The sequence below is a fragment of the Anabrus simplex genome, chromosome 1 (genome assembly GCF_040414725.1).
Source record: "Anabrus simplex isolate iqAnaSimp1 chromosome 1, ASM4041472v1, whole genome shotgun sequence".
Lineage (NCBI taxonomy): Eukaryota > Metazoa > Arthropoda > Insecta > Orthoptera > Tettigoniidae > Anabrus > Anabrus simplex.
Window position 1 is genome coordinate 24,920,550 of NC_090265.1, and position 22,889 is coordinate 24,943,438.

Below are 22,889 nucleotides of genomic sequence, written 5' to 3' on the forward strand. Positions count from 1 at the left end.
AGTCTGATAATTGCATACGGGAGATAAAACTCCACAATGGAACCCTATAACACTTATAAACAAATTTCGTAACTTATATGTACCACTGCAGTTTAAGTGAAGGCCATCTGAGCGCAGATCCCTATCTCCTACCCATCCATTAGGATCTAGAAATCTCACTCCCAGTTTCCCACATACCCACTCCATAGTCTCATTTAAATCCCCAATCACCTTCCAGTCAGTATCCCTCCTACACAGTATTCCACTAGTAACAATCTCCACTTCCTTAGCTCGCAAGTGGTCGCTAGCCGAAATATAACGTGAGTGGTCGTGCGTGAGACTTTCTCTCACATTAAAATAAATGACATTTTTGACAGTTTTGTGGGGCGTAAGGTTGAAATTTACTACTGAAATGAAACACAAGTTCTACCTGATATATTTTAGATAAAAATGAAATAAAGTGAAATGGCGTATAGCTTTTAGTGCCGAGAGTGTCCGAGGACAAGTTCGGCTCGCCAGGTGCAGGTCTTTTGATTTGAGGCCCGTAGGCGACCTGCGGATCGTGATGAGGATGAAATGATGATAAAGATGACACATACACTCAGCCCCCGTGCCAGTGAAATTAACCAATTATTGTTAAAATTCCAGACCCTGCCGGGAATCGAACCCGGGACCCCTGTGACCAAAGGCCAGCACACTACCTTTTAGCGATGGAGCCGGACATTACAATGAAATGATTAGCAGTTTATTAAAGACACAAATTACTACTTAAAATAACATATTGAATGTACATAAAAATAACTTCCGTCCTGAAGTAAAAAATAAAATCTCACACATGCATTAAATCTAGTAATATTTACATACAAAGCAAGGTTTCTGAACACAATAACATTTTCAGAAACAAAAAGTGCTCATAATACAAATACTAACGCGTACAACAGGAGTAAGTTTCCTGCTCCACTTCAAAATAACACCAACGTCATTAGTCGCGCGATGAGAGAATCTCTCACGCAGCGCGCACGGACACATAGGAACCTTTGTTCTGACTAAGGGAGGGGGTGCTTACCCTTAAAATGAGAACCGCTCTACTCACGAAGGGTATAAACTCAGCTAGACGAGGGAACAGTCACTCCCTTTCATCACTGTGAAGTAATATCACAATAAAAAATAATGTGAGAGAAAATCTCATATAGCGACCACTCGCCGGTTAAACTTCACCTGTGCTGCATTTACCAGGTCCCACACATCCCCAACTATGTTGGTACTTACACCTGCTTGTCTTATGTTGTTAGTACCAACATGAAACACTACCACATTCTCCTTTCCCTCCTCCTTCTCTTCTACTTTCCTCAACAAATGCCTTAACCTAATTCTTGTATAACACTCTACCCTGGTACTCTTTCCTCCACACACTTTCCCAACATGTCTAACGATGGAATCCTCCATGACCAGAGCGTCAACCCTACGCACCTATTTGATCCCCTCCCCTCCTGGTCAGTCCTATCTCCTGACAGCTGCAGAAGCTACTTCCCCCTCCCTTTTCTCCATCCCATGACCCTGTTCCACCTGTCTTTTCCTATCCACTACTCCACATTTCCCTTTCCTACCTCTTCCCTTTCTCTTACTTCCACTCTTTTCGGCAGCAGTTCCCTGTTCCTCATCTTCCCTCGGTTGTTCTACCTGCAGTGACTCATACCGATTTCTCACCAACACGTGTCCTGAATTCTGATCCTAAATAGAGCCCTTAACCTGCAATCTCCTTCCCCCTTAAAACATTAGACTACCTGTCTTCTACAATTCCCCTCTTTCCTTCCCATCCCTCAATTATACCTACTGTATCCTGTACATTGTTTGAGGGAGGCCTACTTTCCTTCCTGTCCTCTGAGAGAATCCTAATTATCTCCCTCAAGTTCTGCAACTCCTCTCTCATACTCCTTGATGCCTGGCCACACCCACAGTTCCTTCACTCGCACTCCTTAGCCATTCTTTACTAAATAATGAAAAGGAAGGAAGGAAGGAAGGAAGGAAGGAAGGAAGGAAGGAAGGAAGGAAGGAAGGAAGGAAGGAAGGAAGGTGCAAGAATGTTGAAAGTAGTATGGTCCTAGGAAAGGTAGATGCTGCATACAGGAAAATGAAGGAAAACTTCAGCGAAAGGAAAAACAAGGTGTATGAATATTAAGAGATCAGATGGAAAACCACTTCTAGGGAAAGAAGACAAGGCAGAAAGATGGCAGGAACATATCCAACAGTTGTATCAAGGTAAGGATGTACGTGATATGGTTCTGGAACAAGAAGAGGCTGTTGATGTTGATGAAATGGGTGACCTAATTTTGAGGTCAGAATTCGACAGAGCTTTGAGAGACCTAAATAGGAACAAAGCACCTGGAATTGATGACATGTCCTCTGAATTACCGACTGCTTTAAAAGAAATAGGCATGGCGAGGTTATTCCATTCAGTGCGAAAGATGTATGAGACAGAAGTGCCATCCGATTTTTGGCAGAATGTTGTTATTCACTTTACAAAGGAAAAATTAAATGTATCCTGTAATAAAATGTATCTTGTTAATGTTATTTTATTTACGTCCCACTAACTACTTTTTACGGTCTTCGGAGACGCCGAGGTGCAGGAATTTAGTCCCGCAGGAGTTCTTTAACGTGCCTGTAAATCTACCGACATGTGGCTGTCGTATTTGAGCACCTTCAAATACCACCGGACTGAGCCAGGATCGAACCTGCCAAGTTGGGGTTAGAAGGCCAGTGCCTTAACCGTCTGAGCCACACAGCCCGGCAAAATATATCTTGTAATAATAGAATGTTGTTATACCTATTCCCCAGAAAGCTGGTGCTGACAAGTGTGAAAACTATTGCACCATTAGTTTAGTGTCTCACACCTGCAAAATTTTAACATGTATTATTTACAGGAGAATGGAAAGGCAGGTTGAAACTGAGTTGGGAGAAGATCAATTGGGCTTCAGTAGAAACACAGGAACATGTGAAGCAATCCTGACTTTACGTCTGATCTTAGAGGATCGAATTAAGAAGGGCAAGCCCACATATATGGTGCTCGTAGATCTTGAAAAGGCATTTGATAATGTTGATTGGACCAAGCTATTTGAGATTCTGAAGGTGATTGGGATCAGGTAATGAGAAAGATGATTTGTCTTAAATCTATATAAAAATCAGTCTGCAGTGATAAGAATTGAGGTCTACGAAAATGAAGCAGCAATCCAGAAAGGGGTGAGGGAAGGCTGGAGTTTGTCCCCCGCCCCTACTTTTCAATGTTTATATAGAACAGGGAGTAAAGGAAATCAAAGAAGAATTTGGAAAGGGAATCACAATCCAAGGAGAGGAAATCAAAACCCTGAAATTTGTCGATGATATTGTTATTCTATCTAAGAGTGCAGAAGATCTGGAGAAGTTGCTGAATGGCATGGACAGAGTCTTGGGTGAGGAGTACAAGATGAAAATAAGTAAGTCCAAAACAAAAGTAATGGAGTGCAGTTGTATGAAGTTAGGTGATGCGGGAAATATTGGATTGGGAAATGGTGGAGGAAGTGGATGAATATTGTTACTTGGCAGAAGTAAAGGGGACATAAAATGCAGGCTAGTACAAGCAAGGAAGGCCTTTCTTAAGAAAGTTGCTCCCTTCGAACAATGATATAGGAATTAGAAAACTAGGGGACCCGTGCAAGAAATCTTACATGTTCATAAAGTATGTTGTGGAGTAGCCCCCTAGTAAACTACTGGTGAACTAAGGAATACACAAATCAGTACAATATTAGACAGACTTACTTACCACTTGACGTAATCTTTGATTTTTTTAACATTTATGGTATCCACTTGAACGGAAGCAAATGCAACTGCATTATTATACTGACGAATGTGCCGAAAGTAATTTTTGGTTTTACTATCATTCTTTTTTTAACTGATAATCACAGCATATTATAATGTCATACAACAGGCATCCCAACAGCCAAAATGTGAAGTGGACAGCAATGCTGGTGCATATTTTCCTACAGCAACAGTATTTGTAAATCGCACACTTCGTACAACTTTTTAAAACTCATATTTTAAAGAAATTATCAATATTTATGAAATGAGAGTGCAATTCATCACTGCTAATGTCTAATCTCTTTCTTTTGAATGCTCATTTGTCATGACTGGTTACTTGTGAGCGCCAAAAAAGGGATCTATACTACTGAAATAATATATATGATGTTTTTGAAGACTTTCGTTTGGAGCGTGACATTGTATGGAAGTGAACATGAACGATAACTCACTCAGAAAGAAATAGAATAGAAGCTTTTGAAATGTGGTGTTACTGAAAAATGCTGAAGCTGAGATGGATAGATCGAATCACGAATGAAGAGATACTGAATTGAATTGGTGAGAGGAGATTGTTGTGGCTAAATTTGACAAGAAGAGATAGAATGATAGGACGCATCTTAAGATACCCAGGACTTGTTCAGTTGGTTTTTAAGGGATGTGTAGGGTGTAAGAACAGTAAGGGTAGACCAAGGTATGAATATTACAAGCAGATTAGAGCAGATGTAGGATGCAGCAGTTATGTAGAAATGAAATGGTTAGCACAGGATAGGGTGGCATGGAAGCTGCATCAAACCAGGCTATGGACTGATGACTCAAATGAGAAGAGGAATTAGAGATTATAATAATTTACCAGAAATGATGTTCAATAAACTTCCAACTTCTTTGAAATCATTTAACAAAGGACTGGGTAAAAAACTGACAGAGAATCTGCCACATGGGAAAAAGCCCTAAATGCAGATCAGTGATGACTTCCTGACTCACTGACTGACTTTTACAGATAAAAATCTTAAGTACAATTATATTTTAATGTTTTTCTCGAGCACTCACCTTTAATCCATTTGTCATGTACCTAATCCCCACTCTTTCTCCATAAGAGTGTGTTAGGACAACCACCTTATGTCCTCGAATGAGGAGACACTGAGACAGGTTAAAAATATGCTCCTCAACGCCACCCATATTAGGGTAGAAGAAGTCTGAGACCATACTGAAACACAATATTCAATAAAACTTTTGTTTCCGGTTGGTGAAATAAAGATCATTCATTTCATATTCGTTTTACAATATTTTCAAACCGTGCATATATAAAAAAGGAGGCATCTGCTGATATGACATTAACTCAGTGACACGCCCCTTTCACGGGGTCGATCTGTCAAGTAGATACAAAAAAATTAATTGTATATTGAGGCAATAAAAACATATACAAACCAGACTTTGTGAGCCATCTCCAAGAGTTGCAGTATACAGATTTCATTGTTTCATTTATAAAATTATCTGATTACTCTTAAGAAAGATAACGAAACAGTTGTACGACGCTCCTAACCTCTTCCTTTATCATCATAACCTAACTTTCAAGCATACGCGCCGACTTTCCAAGTTATTGATAGAAGAGCTACACGTTACGTTTCTGTAATACTGCTGCATATTAAAATGCCGAAGTTTTCATAGCTTATCAGTTAACTTGTATTTGAAGAGTATTCTTATTTATAAAAATTCTTATAAAATACATGTATCAACTGCAAAGCACGCAACAGGAAAGATCAAAGATAGTTGTTAACCTGTAGCCAACATTAAAACCAACAAGGCACCATGGACGAAGATATTAAAATATTTACATTTTATTAATGAATAACGTCTTCTATAGAATTTTTCTTCTAGCATGATTTAGTTTTAACAATTTAAATTGTGTTAAAAATTGCATATTAATAGTCAAAAGTGTGCCAAAGAGTAAGTAATTTTGCTTTATGAGAAGTGAAATGTCTTCCTGAAGAGTAGTTTGTTTCTTGGATCCCTACACACGGGAGCTGCGTCAAGTGTCAACTGTTCGCGATGTAGTCATCAAAGACGGAAACACGGAAAGTACATGTAATCAGACGAAGGACTAATGATCGTGTACAATTCCACGTAAATTTCACATAGAGGAAAGTAGGCGCAGTGCAGGATATGGCTTGATCGCCGGAGGTTCACAGATAGGTATTGGTGAATTGAATTGTTTTAGATCGGCACCACTTTCGAAGTTTAAGAGACAATCTAAGCAGAAGTGATGTATTCGTGAAAGTATTGTATTCAATTTGCTCCTGTCATTAATGAATAGTTGTTTTCTTCTGTGACAGTCAACATTGGGTATGGTAAATCTTTCCTTATTTTAATTGAAGTTTCACAAAGTGCTTAAGAGCTCACTGTGGTGAATTTCGTTATTTTTTCAAGTTATAATTCTCAAGAATTCCCAGTTTTGATTTGTGAAGAAGAAGACTGTTGCTTGCTTAGAATACGCCTGCAATTCAGCCGACTTCAGCCTTTCATGAATTGTGAAGTTTTAATTTCACTGCCTGCAGTTCTACAAAACAGTTACTGTGGATATTATGTGCGTGTGTGCATGATTTTAACATTATTCTTTCTCCTTTCTGTGGGTAAACAAAGGAAAACATGATGTTTTGTTTGAACGATTATGGAGCATTCGTGGAAAGAATTTAGCACTGCTGTGGGAAGTTGTCCTGCTGTCTCTCTGTTTTGTAAAGTCGGTCTTTCAGGTGCCTATAGGATACTTAAGGTACAGAAGTCAAATGCCTGTGTGGAACTTCAGCTGGTATCCAAGCAACTTTTTTAATGTTATGTTTAGCATTGAATACCATCGCATCGCCTGTCATACACACATACATCTACATTTTGCAATTCTCTGAGAAGGAGTGTTGAGTCAGGCCTCATCTGATTATAATCTTTTAATTAATAACAGAAATGCACACAACATGCAAAGTACATAACTTGGTTAATATTATCATTTAGACTTTCACGGCCCGTGTAACTATTCATGAGTTCTATTTTTGGGCTTATGCCGTGTAAATAATTATAAAACACACTCAACGTTTCAGGCAAGGTTCCTTTTGAAACGTTGAGTGTGTTTTATAATTATTTACACGGCATAAGCCCAAAAATAGAACTCATGAATACATAACTTGGTTGTTACAAAATTGTGTGATTGACACAGTTCTCTTTTTACACTTTTCCATGTGATATCATTTACATGCTAGGGAACAAACACAATCTTCATTCGGCATACAAAAGTGCCGTGTACGGTATACCTTGTTGTGGAAGGCATGCACCGCATACCTTGTAACCAAGTGCCATAGTTCATAATTAGCTTTCGTCCATTCCTTGCTGGTCATAGTGTCTGTAACATAGGAATTATTCCAGATCTCAGCCTTCTTATAGTGATGAGCTTATAGTTCCTGATAAGGAGGTGTAGATGGCAGCAGCAGCTTGAGACACAGCTCTTCCAACAGCATTGGCTCTCTGCACAGTTCATGTATCAGCCTTGATTGTGTGTACGTTGATACATACAGTACTTGCTTCAGGAATATCTGACTTGATTTTGTTCAATGTTTTTCATGTTGGACATTGACAGGTGTTCTCATATAAGATAAATACCACAGGTAATCATTGGCTGTACCTTTATCTTGAGTAATTCTTTTGCTGTCTTTAGGGACCGAGCTCGATAGCTGCAGTCGCTTAAGTGCGGCCAGTATTCAGTATTCGGGAGATAGTGGGTTCGAACCCCACAGTCGGCAGCCCTGGAGATGGTTTTCCATGGTTTCCCACTTTCACACCAGGCAAATGCTGGGGCTGTATCTTAATTAAGGCCACGGCAACTTCCTTCCCACTCCTAGCCCTTTCCCATCCCATCGTCGCTATAAGAACCTATCTGTGTAGGTGTGACGTAAAGCAACTTGCAAAAAAAAATCTTTAGGGAAAGTTTCTGCAGGTGTTAAATGTCGTTGATTATGAACACTGCTGCTGCAGGTCTCCCTGTCACATGTTAGGTAAATGTGCTTCCAAGAGGCTGGCGGGTCATTCCTAGATCTTTAAACCTGTTCATTGTGGTCAATACTTCCCTTTCATATGTGATGGCTTCTGCTGCTGTGTGTCTCCTGCCTCATTTAAATGTCATTGTCAGTTTTTTTTTATTTTTATTAATGGCCAGGTCATTTTCTTTAGCCCAGACGAGTGGTTTCTTGAAAGCTTCCTGTAATGCATTCCTGTTAGCTGATGCCATCACCATATCATCTGCATAAATATGTTACACTCACCCATTTCAGTTTTTACTGCTTGTACCCCATTGTGTGTTGCAGTATTAAACAGGATGGAGCTCAAAAGATCTCCCTGTAGGACATCGTTCATCTGCTGTATTCCTGTGGATGTGGAGAGTTGTCGATCTTAATTTTTTAAAATTTTTTTTTAGCTAGAATATCCCTTGCTATTTGTACTCTAGAATTTCCTTCGCGTATCCTATTCTTTCTGTTCACAGTATCAAATGCCTTTGAATACCTACTTCACAAAAACTGTGATCGGTTTGCCTCTCTGAGAGCTGATTGCTTCCTGAATGTCCTTTCAGAGACATTCAGTGGCGTTCAATGCCGATCGGCTTTTCCTAAACCCAAATGGCTTAGGCTGTCTGGAATGGCCCCACGGGCTCTGAACTTTGGAGCGTGGGTTGGCGACCACGGGGCCCTCAGCTGAGTTCTGGCATTGCTTCCACTTACTTGTGCCAAGCTCCTCACTTTCATCTATCCTTTCCGACCTCCCTTGGTCAACTCTTGTTCTTTTCCGACCCCGATGCTATTAGGTTTGCGAGGGCTAGGGAGTCTTTCATTTTCACGCCCTTCGTGGCCCTTGTCTTCCTTTGGCCGATATCTTCATTCTTCGAAGTGTTGGATCCCTTCCATTCTTCCTTCTGATTAGTGTTATATAGAGGATGGTTGCCTAGTTGTACTTCCTCTTAAAACAATAATCACCACCACCACCACTGTCTGGAATGTGATTTTCCAGTAGTTTTGCAAGCCTCTGTAGGCGTCCGGATCGCTGTAGTCTCCCTTGCCTTTATAGAAAAGCTTTAGAGTAGCGTACCTCCATCTGTCTGGGATCTTTCCTTGCCGTAAATACTCATTGAAAAGCATTGTCCACATTTCCATGATGCTAGGGCTGCAATCTTGATGTGTTAAACATGTGGACTAGGCCACAAGCTTTTTTTACGAAGGTTGATCAAATACAAACGAGAATTTGAATGTACCGCTGCTGTTAGTAATAATTCTGGTGAGGGGTTTTGCCAGGATGTTGGTGGAGGTGTCTGGAGAAGGGGTTTGTGCACGCGAACGACGGTGGAGAGCTGGGCTGCTTCAGTTTGCCATGAAAAAGCAAGGGGTGCACATGTCTGTTGTACAACGCATCATGATAAAATTTCTCGCAGAAGAGGGCACCAAACCTTCCGAAATTTTGAAGAGACTCCGCGCACAGTTTGGGGAAGAAACATTTTTGCAGACTCGAGTGTATGAGTGGGCTAAAAAATGTGTGGCAGGAAGAGAAGCTGTGGAATATGAACCTCATGAAAGGAGACCACGGACAAGCATCATTGCAGACAACATTGTAGCCATTTGTGACATTATTGGTGAAGATCGGTGAATAAAAACTTGGCAAATTGTCTTAGCCTTAGGAATAAGTTACGGAAGTGTTCAAACCATCATCCGAGATGAATTCCATTTTAGAAAATTGTTTGCCAGGTGCGTTCCTCGTCTCCTCAATCAGGAACAAAAAAACTTTATACCAGGAAGTTTGTCGGAGACTCCTGCATCGTTACCGGGAGGGAGGAGAGGATTTCTTGCATTGTATTATGACTTGTGATGAAACTTGGGTACATCATTACACCCCAAGAGTCCAAGCAAGCAAGCAAGCAAGCAAGCAAGCATGGAGTGGCGGCGAAGAGACGAAGCAGGTCCGGTCAAGGCCGAAACACGCCCATCTTCTGGAAAGGTGCTTGCAACCGTTTTCTGGGACTTCACGGGTGATTAGCTGGTGGATTTTCTTCACGAACAAAGGACAATTAATGCAGCCTATTACTGTCACCTTTTGGATGAAGCAAAAGTTGCGTATTGCAACAAGTGATGTTGGCGACCGATCCAAAATGTCATTCTTCTCCATGACAATGCAGGGCTGCATATTGCCCCTTTAATGCGGGAAAAACTGGTGGAAATTAACTGGACACCTCTGAAACACCCTCTGTACAATCCATTCTTAATATTGCGTACTGTTTTCTTTTAAGTGACTCACAATTTCTACCCCCATCGTTAATTTATGTTTCATCTTATACCGATCCAGAGTTCACTTAATCTTTTTCTTTTTCATATGCATTGTTTTACATGTTTTTACGGCTGACGATGACCTGGACTAGGGTCGAAACCGGTCCCATTTATAGTTACTATTAAATAAGAATGTAATCACTACATTTCTTTCTTTTATGTATTGAATAGGTTGAACCTCTTTTTCAATTATTTAATTTTTAACTTAGGATATCCCACGATGGATGCTTAGTACAGAGACTCCTTGAGTGACCGGAGTGCAGCTCTTGCCTCAGGTGACTATCAAAACTGCCTCTTCTCTTCTATAAGCTGCGCAAGTAGATTCAAGATGTTGGCAAAGCTGGCAGAGTACCCTTGGTAATAGGTACACAGGCCGAGAAAACTCTTCAGCTCCCGCATGTCCTTTGGTACAGGCCAGTCTCTAATGGCTTCTAGTTTTTCTGGGTCTGTGGCTACTCCCTCAGGTGTAACAATATGCACTAGGTGGTACTGCCTGCTGGAATAGTTGGCACTTCCCAGGATTCATTTTCCGGTCAGTACCTCGTAGTCTCTGAAACAATCCAGAGCTTTTTCAGGTGCTCATGCTGTCATCTAGGTAGACCAGTTAGGCGTCGTGCGTGAGCCCTCTCGGCACGGGCTCTATCAGTCGCTCGAAAGACACAGGTGTGTTGCGTAGTCCAAAAGGCATAGCAGTGAACTGCTACAACCTCCTTGTCATCTGGGTACAGAGCCCGACTTCAGCTAGGGTTGAAAACCACTAGACTCCAGATGGTGTCCAAGGTGTTGTCGATTCAGGGGAATGGAAAGCAGTCCGTTTAGTAATATCCTTAATTTTCTAATAATCAACGCAAAAGCAGAGCTTGCCATTCTTCTTCACCAGCACTACATTGAACACCCCATGCTGCTTCATGCTGCTCAGCATCTGATCAATCTATCTTCTTAGCCAGAGGTACCCAGTGTCATGATTGACGGATAGGGATAGCATCACCAGTGTTAATGCAATGGAACACCCTGTCAGTGAAAATGTCTCAGAACTTAATGATCAACCTCTTAAGCTCCTTGAACTGGTCTGCCTCTAAGTGTCTTTATGTTAGGTATTACCCTTTGCTGCTTGTAATCTTGCTCCCTGGAAGACTGATTACCTCAGATCAAGTAGGAGTATTTCAGTTGCCTTGACAAAGAAACTGCAGTGTATTCAAAACATCAGCAAACTGCACTGAATGTACAAAAAACAACACGGTTCAACCTGGAAAAAGAACTAAATACTCTACACACCGTGGAAGCTTCACAACTAGGATAATTACTAAGAAAGTGTAAAGAGATAATGTACAAAATGTATTGTGCATCCATATTGACTTGTACAGCTGAGTGCTGGACACTGGCAAGTAGGGAGGAGAGTAGAATTCAAGCCAGTGAAATGAACTACCTGAAAAGTATGTTTGAGACATACAGTTTGAGAAATGAAGATTTGAGAAAGGTGGTGAGAATGGATATGAATGAATTGATATGAATAAACCAACATAATTTGGACATGTTGTGACAGGTTTTGTAGAGGAGGAAAAGAGAAAAATTTGTTGTATTTGGACATGTAACTATGGCTAAATTGTAAAGGGTTGTCATTATTGTTAAGTGATATTCTGGAACGTTGTGAAAACGTCGTGACTTGGACTTTCGCAACAGAGGGTGTCTGCCCCTGGCGATTCTAAAAGTATGTTCTAGTCCTTTACTAATTTCTGAAGATCGAAAGTTCTCGATAAATATTTCGGTTGGAAAAAATACCAGGGGTTTTGACTGGTGGATCTGGGTGGTGAGGGGTAAGCTTCTGTGGCCTGATTGATTTCCTGGTGATTGGACTGGGGCCAGCCTCGGCCTCCTTAAGAGAGCGAGGCAAGATTTCATGGTCTTTGTGGTTCTTGTCAGTCTTGGTGTAAGCACTGTTGGTTTCATACATACACACATACATACATTATCTTTATAGACTGTTATGCCTTTCAGCGTTCAGTCTGCAAGCCTCTGTGAATTTACTAAACGTCGCCACAATCCTCGATTTTCAACTAGTGTTGTGACCTCATTTAGTTCTATACCTCTTATCTTTAAATTGTTAGAAACCGAGTCTAACCATTGTCGTCTTGGTCTACCTCTACTTCTCTTACCCTCCATAACAGAGTCCATTATTCTGCTAGGTAATCTATCCTCCTCCATTCGCCTCACATGACCCCACCACTGAAGCCGGTTTATGCGTACAGCTTCATCCATCGAGTTAATTCCTAAATTAGCCTTTATCTCCTCATTCCGAGTACCATCCTGCCATTGTTCCCACCTGTTTGTACCAGCAATCATTCTTGCTACTTTTATGTCTGTTACTTCTAACTTATGAATAAGATATCCTGAGTCCACCCAGCTTTCGCTCCCATAAAGCAAAGCTGGTCTGAAAACAGACCGATGTAACGATAGTTTCGTCTGGGAGCTGACTTCCTTCTTACAGAATACTGTTGATCGCAACTGCGAGCTCACTGCATTAGCTTTACGACACCTTGATTCAATCTCACTTACTATATTGCCATCCTGGGAGAAGACACAACCTAAATACTTGAAATTATCGACCTGTTCTAGCTTTGTATCACCAATCTGACATTCAATTCCATTGAATTTCTTACCTACGGACATCAATTTAGTCTTCGAGAGGCTAATTTTCATACCATACTCATTGCACCTATTTTCAAGTTCCAAGATATTACACTGCAGGCTTTCGGCACAATCTGCCATTAAGACTAAGTCGTCAGCATAGGCCAGACTGCTTATTTCATTTCCACCTAACTGAATCCCTCCCTGCCATTTTATACCTTTCAGCAGATGATCCATGTAAACTACGAACAGCAAAGGTGAAAGATTACAGCCTTGTCTAACCCCTGTAAGTACCCTGAACCAAGAACTCATTCTAACATCAATTCTTACTGAAGCCCAATTGTCAACATAAATACCTTTGATTGATTTTAATAATCTACCTTTAATTCCATAGTCCCCCAGTATAGCTAACATCTTCTCTCCCTCGGTACCCTGTCGTATGCTTTCTCTAGATCTACGAAACATAAACACAACTGCCTATTCCTCTCGTAGCATTCTTCAATTACCTGGCGCATACTGAAAATCTGATCCTGACAGCCTCTCTGTGGTCTGAAACCACACTGGGTTTCATCCAACTTCCTCTCAACGACTGATCGCACCCTCCTTTCCAAGATGCCAGTGAATACTTTGCCTGGTATACTAATCAATGAGATACTTTGATAGTTGTTGCAATCCTTCCTGTTCCCTTGCTTATAGATAGGTGCAATTACTGCTTTTGTCCAATCTGAAGGTACTTTACCAACACTCCATGCTAATTTTACTACTCTATGAAGCCATTTCATCCCTGCCTTCCCACTATACTTCACCATTTCAGGTCTAATTTCATCTATTCCTGCTGCTTTATGACAATGGAGTTTATTGACCATCCTTTCCACTTCCTCTAACATAATTTCATCAACATCATTTTCCTCCTCCTCATGAGCTTGGCTGTTCACAACACCACAAGGATGATTTCCTTTTACATTGAGAAGATGTTCAAAATATTCCCTCCACCTCTCCAGTGATTCCCTGGGATCTATTACGAGTTCACCTGAATTACTCAAAACACTCTTCATTTCCTTTTTCCCTCCCTTCTTGAGATTCTTTATTACTGTCCAGAAAGGTTTCCCTGCTGCTTGACCTAGCCTTTCCAGGTTGTTACCTAAATCTTCCCATGACTTCTTTTTGGATTCAACAACTATTTGTTTCGCTCTGTTTCTTTCATCTACGTACAAATTCCTGTCTGCCTCGGCCCTTGTTTGGAGCCATTTCTGATAAGCCTTCTGTTTACGGTTACAAGCTGCTCTCACTTCATCACTCCACCAAGATGTTCACCTTTTCCCATCTTTACACACAGTTGTTCCTAGGCATTCCCTTGCTATTTCTACTACAGCATCCCTGTATGCCACCCATTCACTTTCTATATCCTGAACCTCCTTACTGTCTACTGTTTGAAACTTCTCACTAATCATATCCATGTACTTCTGTCTAATTTCCTCGTCCTGGAGATTTTCTACCCTTATTCGTTTGCAGACAGATTTCACTTTTTCTACCCTAGGCCTAGAGATACTTAGTTCACTACAGATCAGATAGTGGTCTGTATCATAGAAAAATCCGCGGAAAACTCGTACATTCCTAACAGATTTCTTGAATTCAAAGTCTGTTAAGATAGTCTATTATAGATCTGGTACCCCTAGCCTCCCATGTGTAGCGGTGAATAGCCTTATGCTTGAAGAATGTATTCGTAACAGCTAAACCCATACTAGCACAGAAGTCCAGCAAACGCTTTCCATTCCCATTAGCTTCCATATCTTCCCCACATTTACCAATCACCCTTTCGTATCCTTCAGTTCTATTCCCAACTCTCGCATTGAAATCGCCCATTAGCACTATTCTATCCTTGCTGTTGACCCTGACCACAATGTCACTCAATGCTTCATAAAACTTGTCCACTTCATCCTCATCTGCACCCTCACATGGTGAATACACGGACACACTTCTAGTCCTAATTCCTCCAACTGACAAATCTACCCACATCATTCGCTCATTTACGTGCCTAACAGAAACTATGTTGCGTGCAATGGTATTCCTGATAAAGAGCCCTACCCCAGACTCTGCCATTCCCTTTCTAACACCCGTCAAGTACACTTTATAATCTCGTATCTCTTCCTCGTTATCTCCCCTTACCCGAATATCACTTACTCCTAGCACATCCAGATGCATCCTCTTTGCTGACTCAGCCAGTTCTACTTTCTTTCTTCCATAAGCCCCATTAATATTGATAGCTCCCCATCGAATTCCATTTCGTTCGCCAAGTTGTTTCCAAGGAGTCCCTCGCCTGTCAAATGGGAGTGGGACTCCGATACTCCCATAGGTCCGAGGCTTGCTTAAAGTGTTCTGAGCTCGGTAAATTCATGAAGCAGGATGCTACCCTACTTGCACATAGTCCAAGTGAGGATCTCTCCTCTAACGGGTTATGGACCACTGGTGAATTGTATAGTCGTAGCCGCCTGTGCACAAGGAGGGCCACGACTCAGAATATGTCCGAGATGCCCACTCCCATTCCATAGCAACTGGTATCCCGACTCTCAGGACCACTTACTAGGCCACTCAGCCGTTGCCCATGGTTCACGAACTAGGACGTGACTACAGTAATCCACAAACATCCATATTAATTTAAATTCAATGTTTGCTTTTCTTTTCGCATAGGAGTTTACCCGTACCTGCCCTGATTTGCTACTCAATTATTAAGATGCCTTAGTTATTCAGCTGGGCCCCACTGTTTGGTTTTGGTTTTCTTGCCTTGGTAACTGTGTAATTAATCGACAAATTTCATTTCCCTCGGGGTTACCTCCCATAACTTTGTATCAGTAGGAAAGACAGATGAGCCTCTGTGACTCAGACAGCAGCGCGTCAGCCTCTCAGCACTGGATACCGTGGTTTAAATCCCGGTCACTCCATGTGAGATTTGTGCTGGACAAAGCAAAGACGGGACAGGTTTTTCTCCAGGTACTCCGGTTTTCCCTCTCATCTTTCTTTCCAGCAACACTCCATTCTCATCTCGTAGCATTTATCAGTCATGAACAAATCACTTTGGGAGTGGTGATCCCGTTGTACTAATAGCCTATTTGTTTGTTTGTTTGTTTGTTTGTTTGTTTGTTTGTTTGTTTGTTTGTTTTTGTTTGTTTGTTTGTTTGTTTGTTTGTTTGTTTGTTTGTTTGTTTATTTCTGCACCTTGGAATATACAACAATATATCAATCATATACTAAAATAACTAGGGCCTTATTACTATTAGACATGAAACAGAGTATACAATGACAGTGTATGCACTTATATAGTGAGAGTCAATTTATCTATCCAGTTAACAGCATCTGCAGACAATGATAGAAAGTCCTTCAGATCTCCCGAGTATGACATAATACTACACTGCTGCACAATGTGTTGGATGGTCTGGGGAGTCGCTCCACAAACACAAGATAGAGCAGAAATTTTGTTCCATTTGTAGAGGAAGTCATTACATACTCCATGGTTTGTATGAATCCTGTTGGCAGTTTTCCACTACGTTGAGGCAGATCAAAACCAGGTGGTTTAGTTTGGGTATTTAAAACAGTTATAATGTCTGGTGGTGCATCTTGAATCCATTTTTTTCCCAATGATCATTTATATTGAAGCCTGTACTGAAAAGTTTAACAGCAGATTTAATTGCTGGATGTCTGGATTTTAACCTGCCAGATATTGCACTTGGAATGTAGTCATGAATTGGATGGTCCGGGTGATCCAATATTTCTTATATTCACGTAACAAAGCATCCTGTCTTCTCAGTGCAGGTGGATGAATGTGACTTAAAGTTGGGAGCCAAAATGTTGGTGTAGTTTTTAGACAACCTGTGATTGTATGTATTGTAGTGAGCTGGATGTCGAGTTTGCTGGTATGGTTGCTGTTCAGCCAGACTGGAGCACAATATTCTGCTGTACTATAGACTAGTCCCAGTGCAGAGCAACAAAGTGTTGCAGCTGTTGATCCCCATGTAGTACCACATAGCTTTTGAAGGATGTTGTTCCTGGAACGGATTTAGGCTGTTGTATTATTCAGGTGTTGTCGATAAGTTAGGGATCTGTCAAGGTGACACCCAAATACTTTGGAGTAGGATTAAATTTAACTAGATTTTCATTAAAATAGATTTTCTGTTGTCGGTTTGCCTGTTTGTTATGAAGACGAAAACATATTCTGTTTTACTTGGGTTTGGTGTGAGTCGCCACTGGTTGTAATACTGCCATAGGACTGAAAGATCGTCGGTCAATATCCTTTCAGTTTCCTCTATGCATTTTCTACTGATCCCAATGGCTAGATCATCTGCACAAGCAAATTTCCTGCGTACAGTATGAGGGATGTCTGCAATATATAGATTAAAAAGGATTGGTGCGAGTACAGAGCCCTGTGGAAGACCATTTTTCAAAGTTCTTTGCTTACTGATTTCCTTGCCCAGGATAACTGGGAAATATCTATCACATAGCATGTTATTTATTAATTGGGCTAGAGTTCTGCAGGGGATCACTCTTAAGAATTTTAAAAGGAGGCCCCCTCTCCATACTGTGTCATAGGCTGCTGTCAAATCAATAAATACTACAGACGTCTTCATACCATCTTGAAAGTCTGCCTGGATATGTCGTAAGACTAAGGACTTGATCTGTACAGCTCCTCCCTACACGTGTCCCCTGGGTGGTGCTAAGCAAGCAACAGTAACTCACTGGCGGCCAAACTATCAACAGTTGTTGATCTCCTGGCCATAATGCACATGGATAATTCTTCAGAAGTAAATATGGGTCCTTTTGAGGACCACCAGACATTGAAACTAGGACAGAACATCCGTATTTGTCAGATCAACATAGAAGGCATCAGTACATCTAAATGTCAAATATATATAGGCTTATATGATTCATTCATTCCTTCCTTGACCCGGTCAATGACCGGAAAACAGGTTGTAGGTTTTCATTTTCATTCAGGAAAGGCAGATTGAGAAATGAAGTTTTGAGAAAGGAGGTCAGAATGGAAATGAATGAATTGATAGGAATAAACCAACATAGTTTGGACATGTAAAGAGGATGGAGGATAAAAGCATACCAAAACAGATGACGGAGATGAAGTTTGAGGGAAGGAGTAGGAGAGGGAGACCTAGAACAAGGTGGAGCAATTCAATAAAGAGGAGTGCAAGAATAAGAAGAAACCTGGACTGGGGCAAAGTAATGGAAGGAGAGAGGAAAGTGAAGAAGTACGATAAATCCCTGACCCAGCAGGAGCTGGATAAGAGGAAAAGAGAAGGATGATTTCTGGAGATATATCTCCATTATTATTCCTTGAATGGTAAAAGTGCATAAAGCATTAAGGAGCTTTTTGATACATTTAATATTAGTTGAGGAACTTGACATTCCTCATTTTAGCACCCTTAATATTACTGTCACTTTATACTAATAAAGTAATGTATAGTGTAGTGCACAACCCAGCTGTCTCTGAATTTTAATACAGAGTTTCAAGAAATATTGTTTAGCTGCTTTTCTTTAATGTCATAACAAACAAAGAAAGAATGAACTGAACCCATTATTGACTTTAGTACACCTAATCTGAGATAAGAGACAAATATTTGAAGTGTACAGACAAAGTTATCATTTTATTTGTTATTGATTTACCATTCCATTTGTTAATGGCTTTCAGAGATGCTGAGGTGTCAGAATTTTATCCTGCAGGTATTCTCTTATGCTAGGGAATCTACTGACATGAGGCTTCAGTACTGGACTGCCTTCAAATACTATCGAACTGAGTCAGGATGGATCGTGCTTACTTGGGCTCAGAAGACCAGTGTTTCTACCCTCTGAGTCGCTTACCATGGCTTTTTTAAGTAGATGTGCTCATAATGTATAAACCTATATCCTTGTTATAGAAATAATTTGTATGCTGTGTTACTCATACTTAACCCTGTAAATGAATAATATGGTCATTACTTCTGAAACAGCTATCACCTTCCAATGTTAATACATCTTTTCCTCTTTCAGGTTCTCTGCTACATAGGCTAGATGATAAAGAATATAAAATATCGCTCCAAGCAGTATGGCAACAACAAGACTTGTGTGAAAGAAAAATGATCATTTTGAATACTTGTGTATATCCTTCAATTTTTAGTTATCTCCACTGATAACTAGGTGAGTGCTTACTAGAGTGGACTCATATCATAACTAACTAGGAATTTTGCTGAGAGAAAGTACATCGTATAGAAAGACTGAACACAAAAAATAAGGTGCTGTTTAGTACTGCAGGGTCTCAAAATACATATAGAAATTTGTCGAGAAGAAAGCAGCCAGGATCTGAAATTGGAAGCTTGCAGGTGCTTGATGTGGCAAGTCGAGCAGTCAGAGTGTTGATTAACAAGCTGGTGGTTGTGTGAAGCGAAAGTGAAGCAGATGTGTATTGATTGAATTATGAAACATAAATGTTTGTCACCAAGCACACCGAACAAACATTTGGCTGTTACACTGCATGTGTGTCTTTAAGCAGTATTTTATTGGCAGTGGGAACTTTGGAGGTTGTTCCGTTGTATAGCCGCTTCCGAACCTTGATTATCCAGTTGTGTCTTGGAACTGTAGAGATAAAAATTGACTACAAATGAAAGACTGCAGATTGAGAATATTCTATGAAAAATCTCAAAATGATTGTCCTTGCAAGCTGCCAGAGTTTCTGTTGATTAGCAGAAAACGTTATTTGCGCTGCTGAAAGGAAAGGAGAAAGAGAGAACGGGTACAATGACTTCTGCTCATGGCTGGTCGGCAACAAGGGCTGCCCACCATTATTTGATATTAATTTGTTAGTTTCACACTTCCCTCTTGGGACATTGTAGTTTTAAACATGATATCCATTCCGTCAGTGAAATTCCAAATTTGTTGTGATATAAGTCTATTGATAGTTCCTGTGTTAGTTATATATATTAACTTGGACTGCCAGTTGATATTTGTAACCAAGAACATGGCATATGTGGCATGAGAGTAAAACAGTTGACCTGTATTGCCAATTTGTAAGCTATTGGGTTAATTTTAAAGTCGCTAGTGACTTCATCGTTTGAATCAGTGGTGTCTTCTTAAACAGAAAAACAGCCAGCGATTATGCCATGTCGTTGCATTCATCCTAATTATTTTATGATGTTCCCGTCTGCTGTAAAACAGTTGACCGATAGTTCACAGTAATAATAGAATATATTTTAGTTCAGAAGTTGCTAAATTGCTCATTGTCAGAAACTGAAACTTCAGGACTTTACTTAATTTTGTTTCAAAATGCAAAGAGAAGAAAAATCCACAAAAAGAATTCTAATTATATATTTTGTGTGTATGTGTATGTTCAGTCATCAGCCCTAAGGCTGGTTGGATCCTCAATAGCTCCACCATCAGCTGTCATAGATGGCCTAGGCATCACTGAAGAGGCGTACTAGGGAAATGAGGAGTGAGGTAGTTTCCCGTTGCTTTCCTCACAGAGCCAGAAGTTGCTATTACATATCATTCTGCCAAGCCCACTGAAATGCATGCACTAACCGACCCTATGAGCAACATTTTCACACCATTTATAGCAGGGACTGGCTGCATAACGAATGGCATTCCTAGCATCGCTCATACCTCAATCACTTTCATATTGTCAAAGCCAAGGGTAAGACAGAAATAGATCAATGAAAGTAACAAAATTGCTCTAGCCTATACCAGAAGACTTAGTGCACTGTAAACACTAGGTCCCGCCAGCAAAGGAAGATACGTTGTGTATAGTAGTATAAAAATATTAAATGAAGTATGTATGTGTAACTAATGTTGGACACGCTAGTAAAAGGTCAGCCATTGAAGATGCTCTGTCTTGTCATAATGATAAAGTAATTACATAACATAATATAAAAATTTGTTGTTTGTTGGAAGTAATAAAGATTAGCGAGTTAAAAAAAAAAGTTGAGTAGTTCTGTTGATGTTTGGTAGATTACATCAGGCATCGTCAGTCGAGAGCGAAATGCCTTCTGAGCCAGTTTGCTCCCAGCTCTCAAGGATGTGATTAAGCTCTACAAAATACAAATTTAATTAAACATGGTGTGACCAATACGCAGCTAATTCACATGCTTCTTTGGTAGTGTCGATCACATTCTGGAGAGGGCAAGTAGTTGGGCACAAGTTACAAATAAGAAGATGGCTCATTGTCTGTTCTTCACCACATTCACATAGAGTGGAGTCACAGACAAAACCCCACTTTCTCATGTTGGTCTTTGTTCTTCCAACTCTTGAACGCAACCAATTGAGCGTCTTCCATGTTGACCAGCTCTGCTCGTGGCCTGAAGGAAGTCTTTTGGAAGGTGTCATCCATTCTGAAAGGTAGCTGGATCTGGAACGCCATGAATTCACTCTGAAGTTCCATGGTGGTTCAGTGAGGCTTTCAGTTGTATGGAGAAAGCTTTCACTTGAACCATTGGGTTGCTGGTTGATACCCATATAAAGTATGAGTCGTCAGGTTCAGTGCTTTAGATTTCTCCACTCTGGATTCACACTCACGGCGAATATCTGGAGGTGGGATACCTGCTAGACAATAAGTTTTATCAAGTGGTGTAGATCTCAAACATCCTGTAATGAGTCTGCAGGTTTCATTTAAGGCAACATCCACTTGATTAGCATAACTAGATCTACACCAGACAGGGCAAGCGTATTCTGCTGCTGAATAACAGAGAGCTATTGCTGAAGTTCTTAAAAGGAGAAGATGCACCCCCAGGTTGAACCCGATAATTTCCAGATAATATTGTTCCTTGCAAATACCTTCCTTTTTTCCGTGGTTTCCGATTTTCACACCAGACAAATGCTGGGGCTGTACCTTAATTAAGGCCACGGCCGCTTCCTTCCAACTCCTATGCCTTTCCTATCCCATCGTCGCCATAAGACCTATCTGTGTCGGTGCGACGTAAAGCCCATAGCAAAAAAATACCTTCCTTTTGGTGTTCAGAGAGTGTGTTCTATAGGTTAGTACTCAGTCAAGAGTTACTCCTAGATATTTGGGAGTGAGCAGTGTTCTAATATTTTACCTTCCCAAATCACTTGCAATTTTCTGTCGATTTTTCAGGTGGAAGGCACAGACTTGTGTTTTTGATGGGTTTGGCTTTAGTTGGTTCTCTTGGTAATAGCCACTTAGAATTTGTAGAGCATGGGAGAGCTTCTCTACAGCAAGTTCAAATGTTTCCTCTTGAGCTGCCAGAGCGACATCATCTGCATAAATAAAGCTCTTTGTCCCTTGTGGGCGAGGCTGATCACTGGTGTAGATGTTGAAGATTATAGGAGCTAGCATACTCTCTTGTGGAAGGCCATTCTTTAAGTTCCCCATCAACTCCTCTGGCCTTGGAATTCAACAAAAACCTTCTGTTCTGTAGAAAGCACTCAATCATTAGGGTGAGTTTATAGTCCTTAGTTATACTGTGCACTTTACTACGAAGCAGTATACGGTGATTAACTGTATCGTAGGCTGGTGTCAAGTCAACAAAAACTACTCCAGTGACTTTGTTGGCTTCATAGCCGTCTTCGATATATTGTGTGAGGTGAGTACTTGGGAAGTACAACTTCTCCCTGGTCGAAAGCTGGTTTGTTCTGGTATGAGTAGTGGGTCTATCACTTCAGATAGTCCCTCCAGAATCATTCTATCGAAGATTTTGTATAAATGGCACAACAAGGAGATTGGTCAGTAGTTCTTCGGATCACTTGCGTTCTTGTCATGTTTAAGTATTGCTATAACTCTTGCTTTTCTCCACAGTTTAGGAATTTTTCAATATTTTATGCATTTGTTGAATAAATCCAAGAGCCATTGCTTACTGACAGGACCAAATCTTTGAGGTGCTCAATACAAATGTCATCAAGACCTGCCGCTTTACCATTTTTGCATTTATTCAGTGCTCTATGTAGATCTTCCATAGCAAACTGGTTAGAGAGAATGTTGTTTTCCTGATTAGTCGGCTTTTCTTCTTTTTGTTTTGATCCTCTCCCAGCGTTATTTGATTTGCAGAAACGTTACTATGTAGTAAGGTCTTAGTTGAATCATTACTGAGGTCTCTAAGCAACCTCCACGCATTGTAACTGTTTCTTCCC

The 22,889-nt window shown here is 40.6% G+C and overlaps 2 protein-coding genes across 5 annotated transcripts in view; one reads left to right on the forward strand and one right to left on the reverse strand.

Moving 5' to 3' along the window:
- PIG-A (phosphatidylinositol glycan anchor biosynthesis class A) overlaps nt 1-5,543 on the reverse strand; it is a 137,394-nt gene extending 131,851 nt beyond the window's left edge. For both annotated transcript variants that reach the window (XM_067138723.2, XM_067138724.2), the window contains exons 1-2: nt 5,233-5,543; nt 4,855-5,011 (exon numbers count right to left, since the gene is read on the reverse strand). In XM_067138723.2, the coding sequence (XP_066994824.2) occupies nt 4,855-5,011; nt 5,233-5,249 (174 nt within the window). In that variant the 5' untranslated portion in view covers nt 5,250-5,543. The remainder of the gene's footprint in view (nt 1-4,854; nt 5,012-5,232) is intronic.
- A 327-nt stretch (nt 5,544-5,870) lies between these two features.
- Nucleotides 5,871-22,889, forward strand: part of mib2 (mind bomb 2) — a 223,286-nt gene continuing 206,267 nt past the window's right edge. Inside the window, exons 1-2 of one of the 3 annotated variants that reach the window (XM_067155808.2) lie at nt 5,871-6,152; nt 18,804-18,950. The gene's annotated coding sequence lies outside the window, so the exon portion shown is untranslated. The remainder of the gene's footprint in view (nt 6,153-18,803; nt 18,951-22,889) is intronic. The other 2 variants (XM_067155799.2, XM_067155789.2) reach the window with 2 other exon arrangements.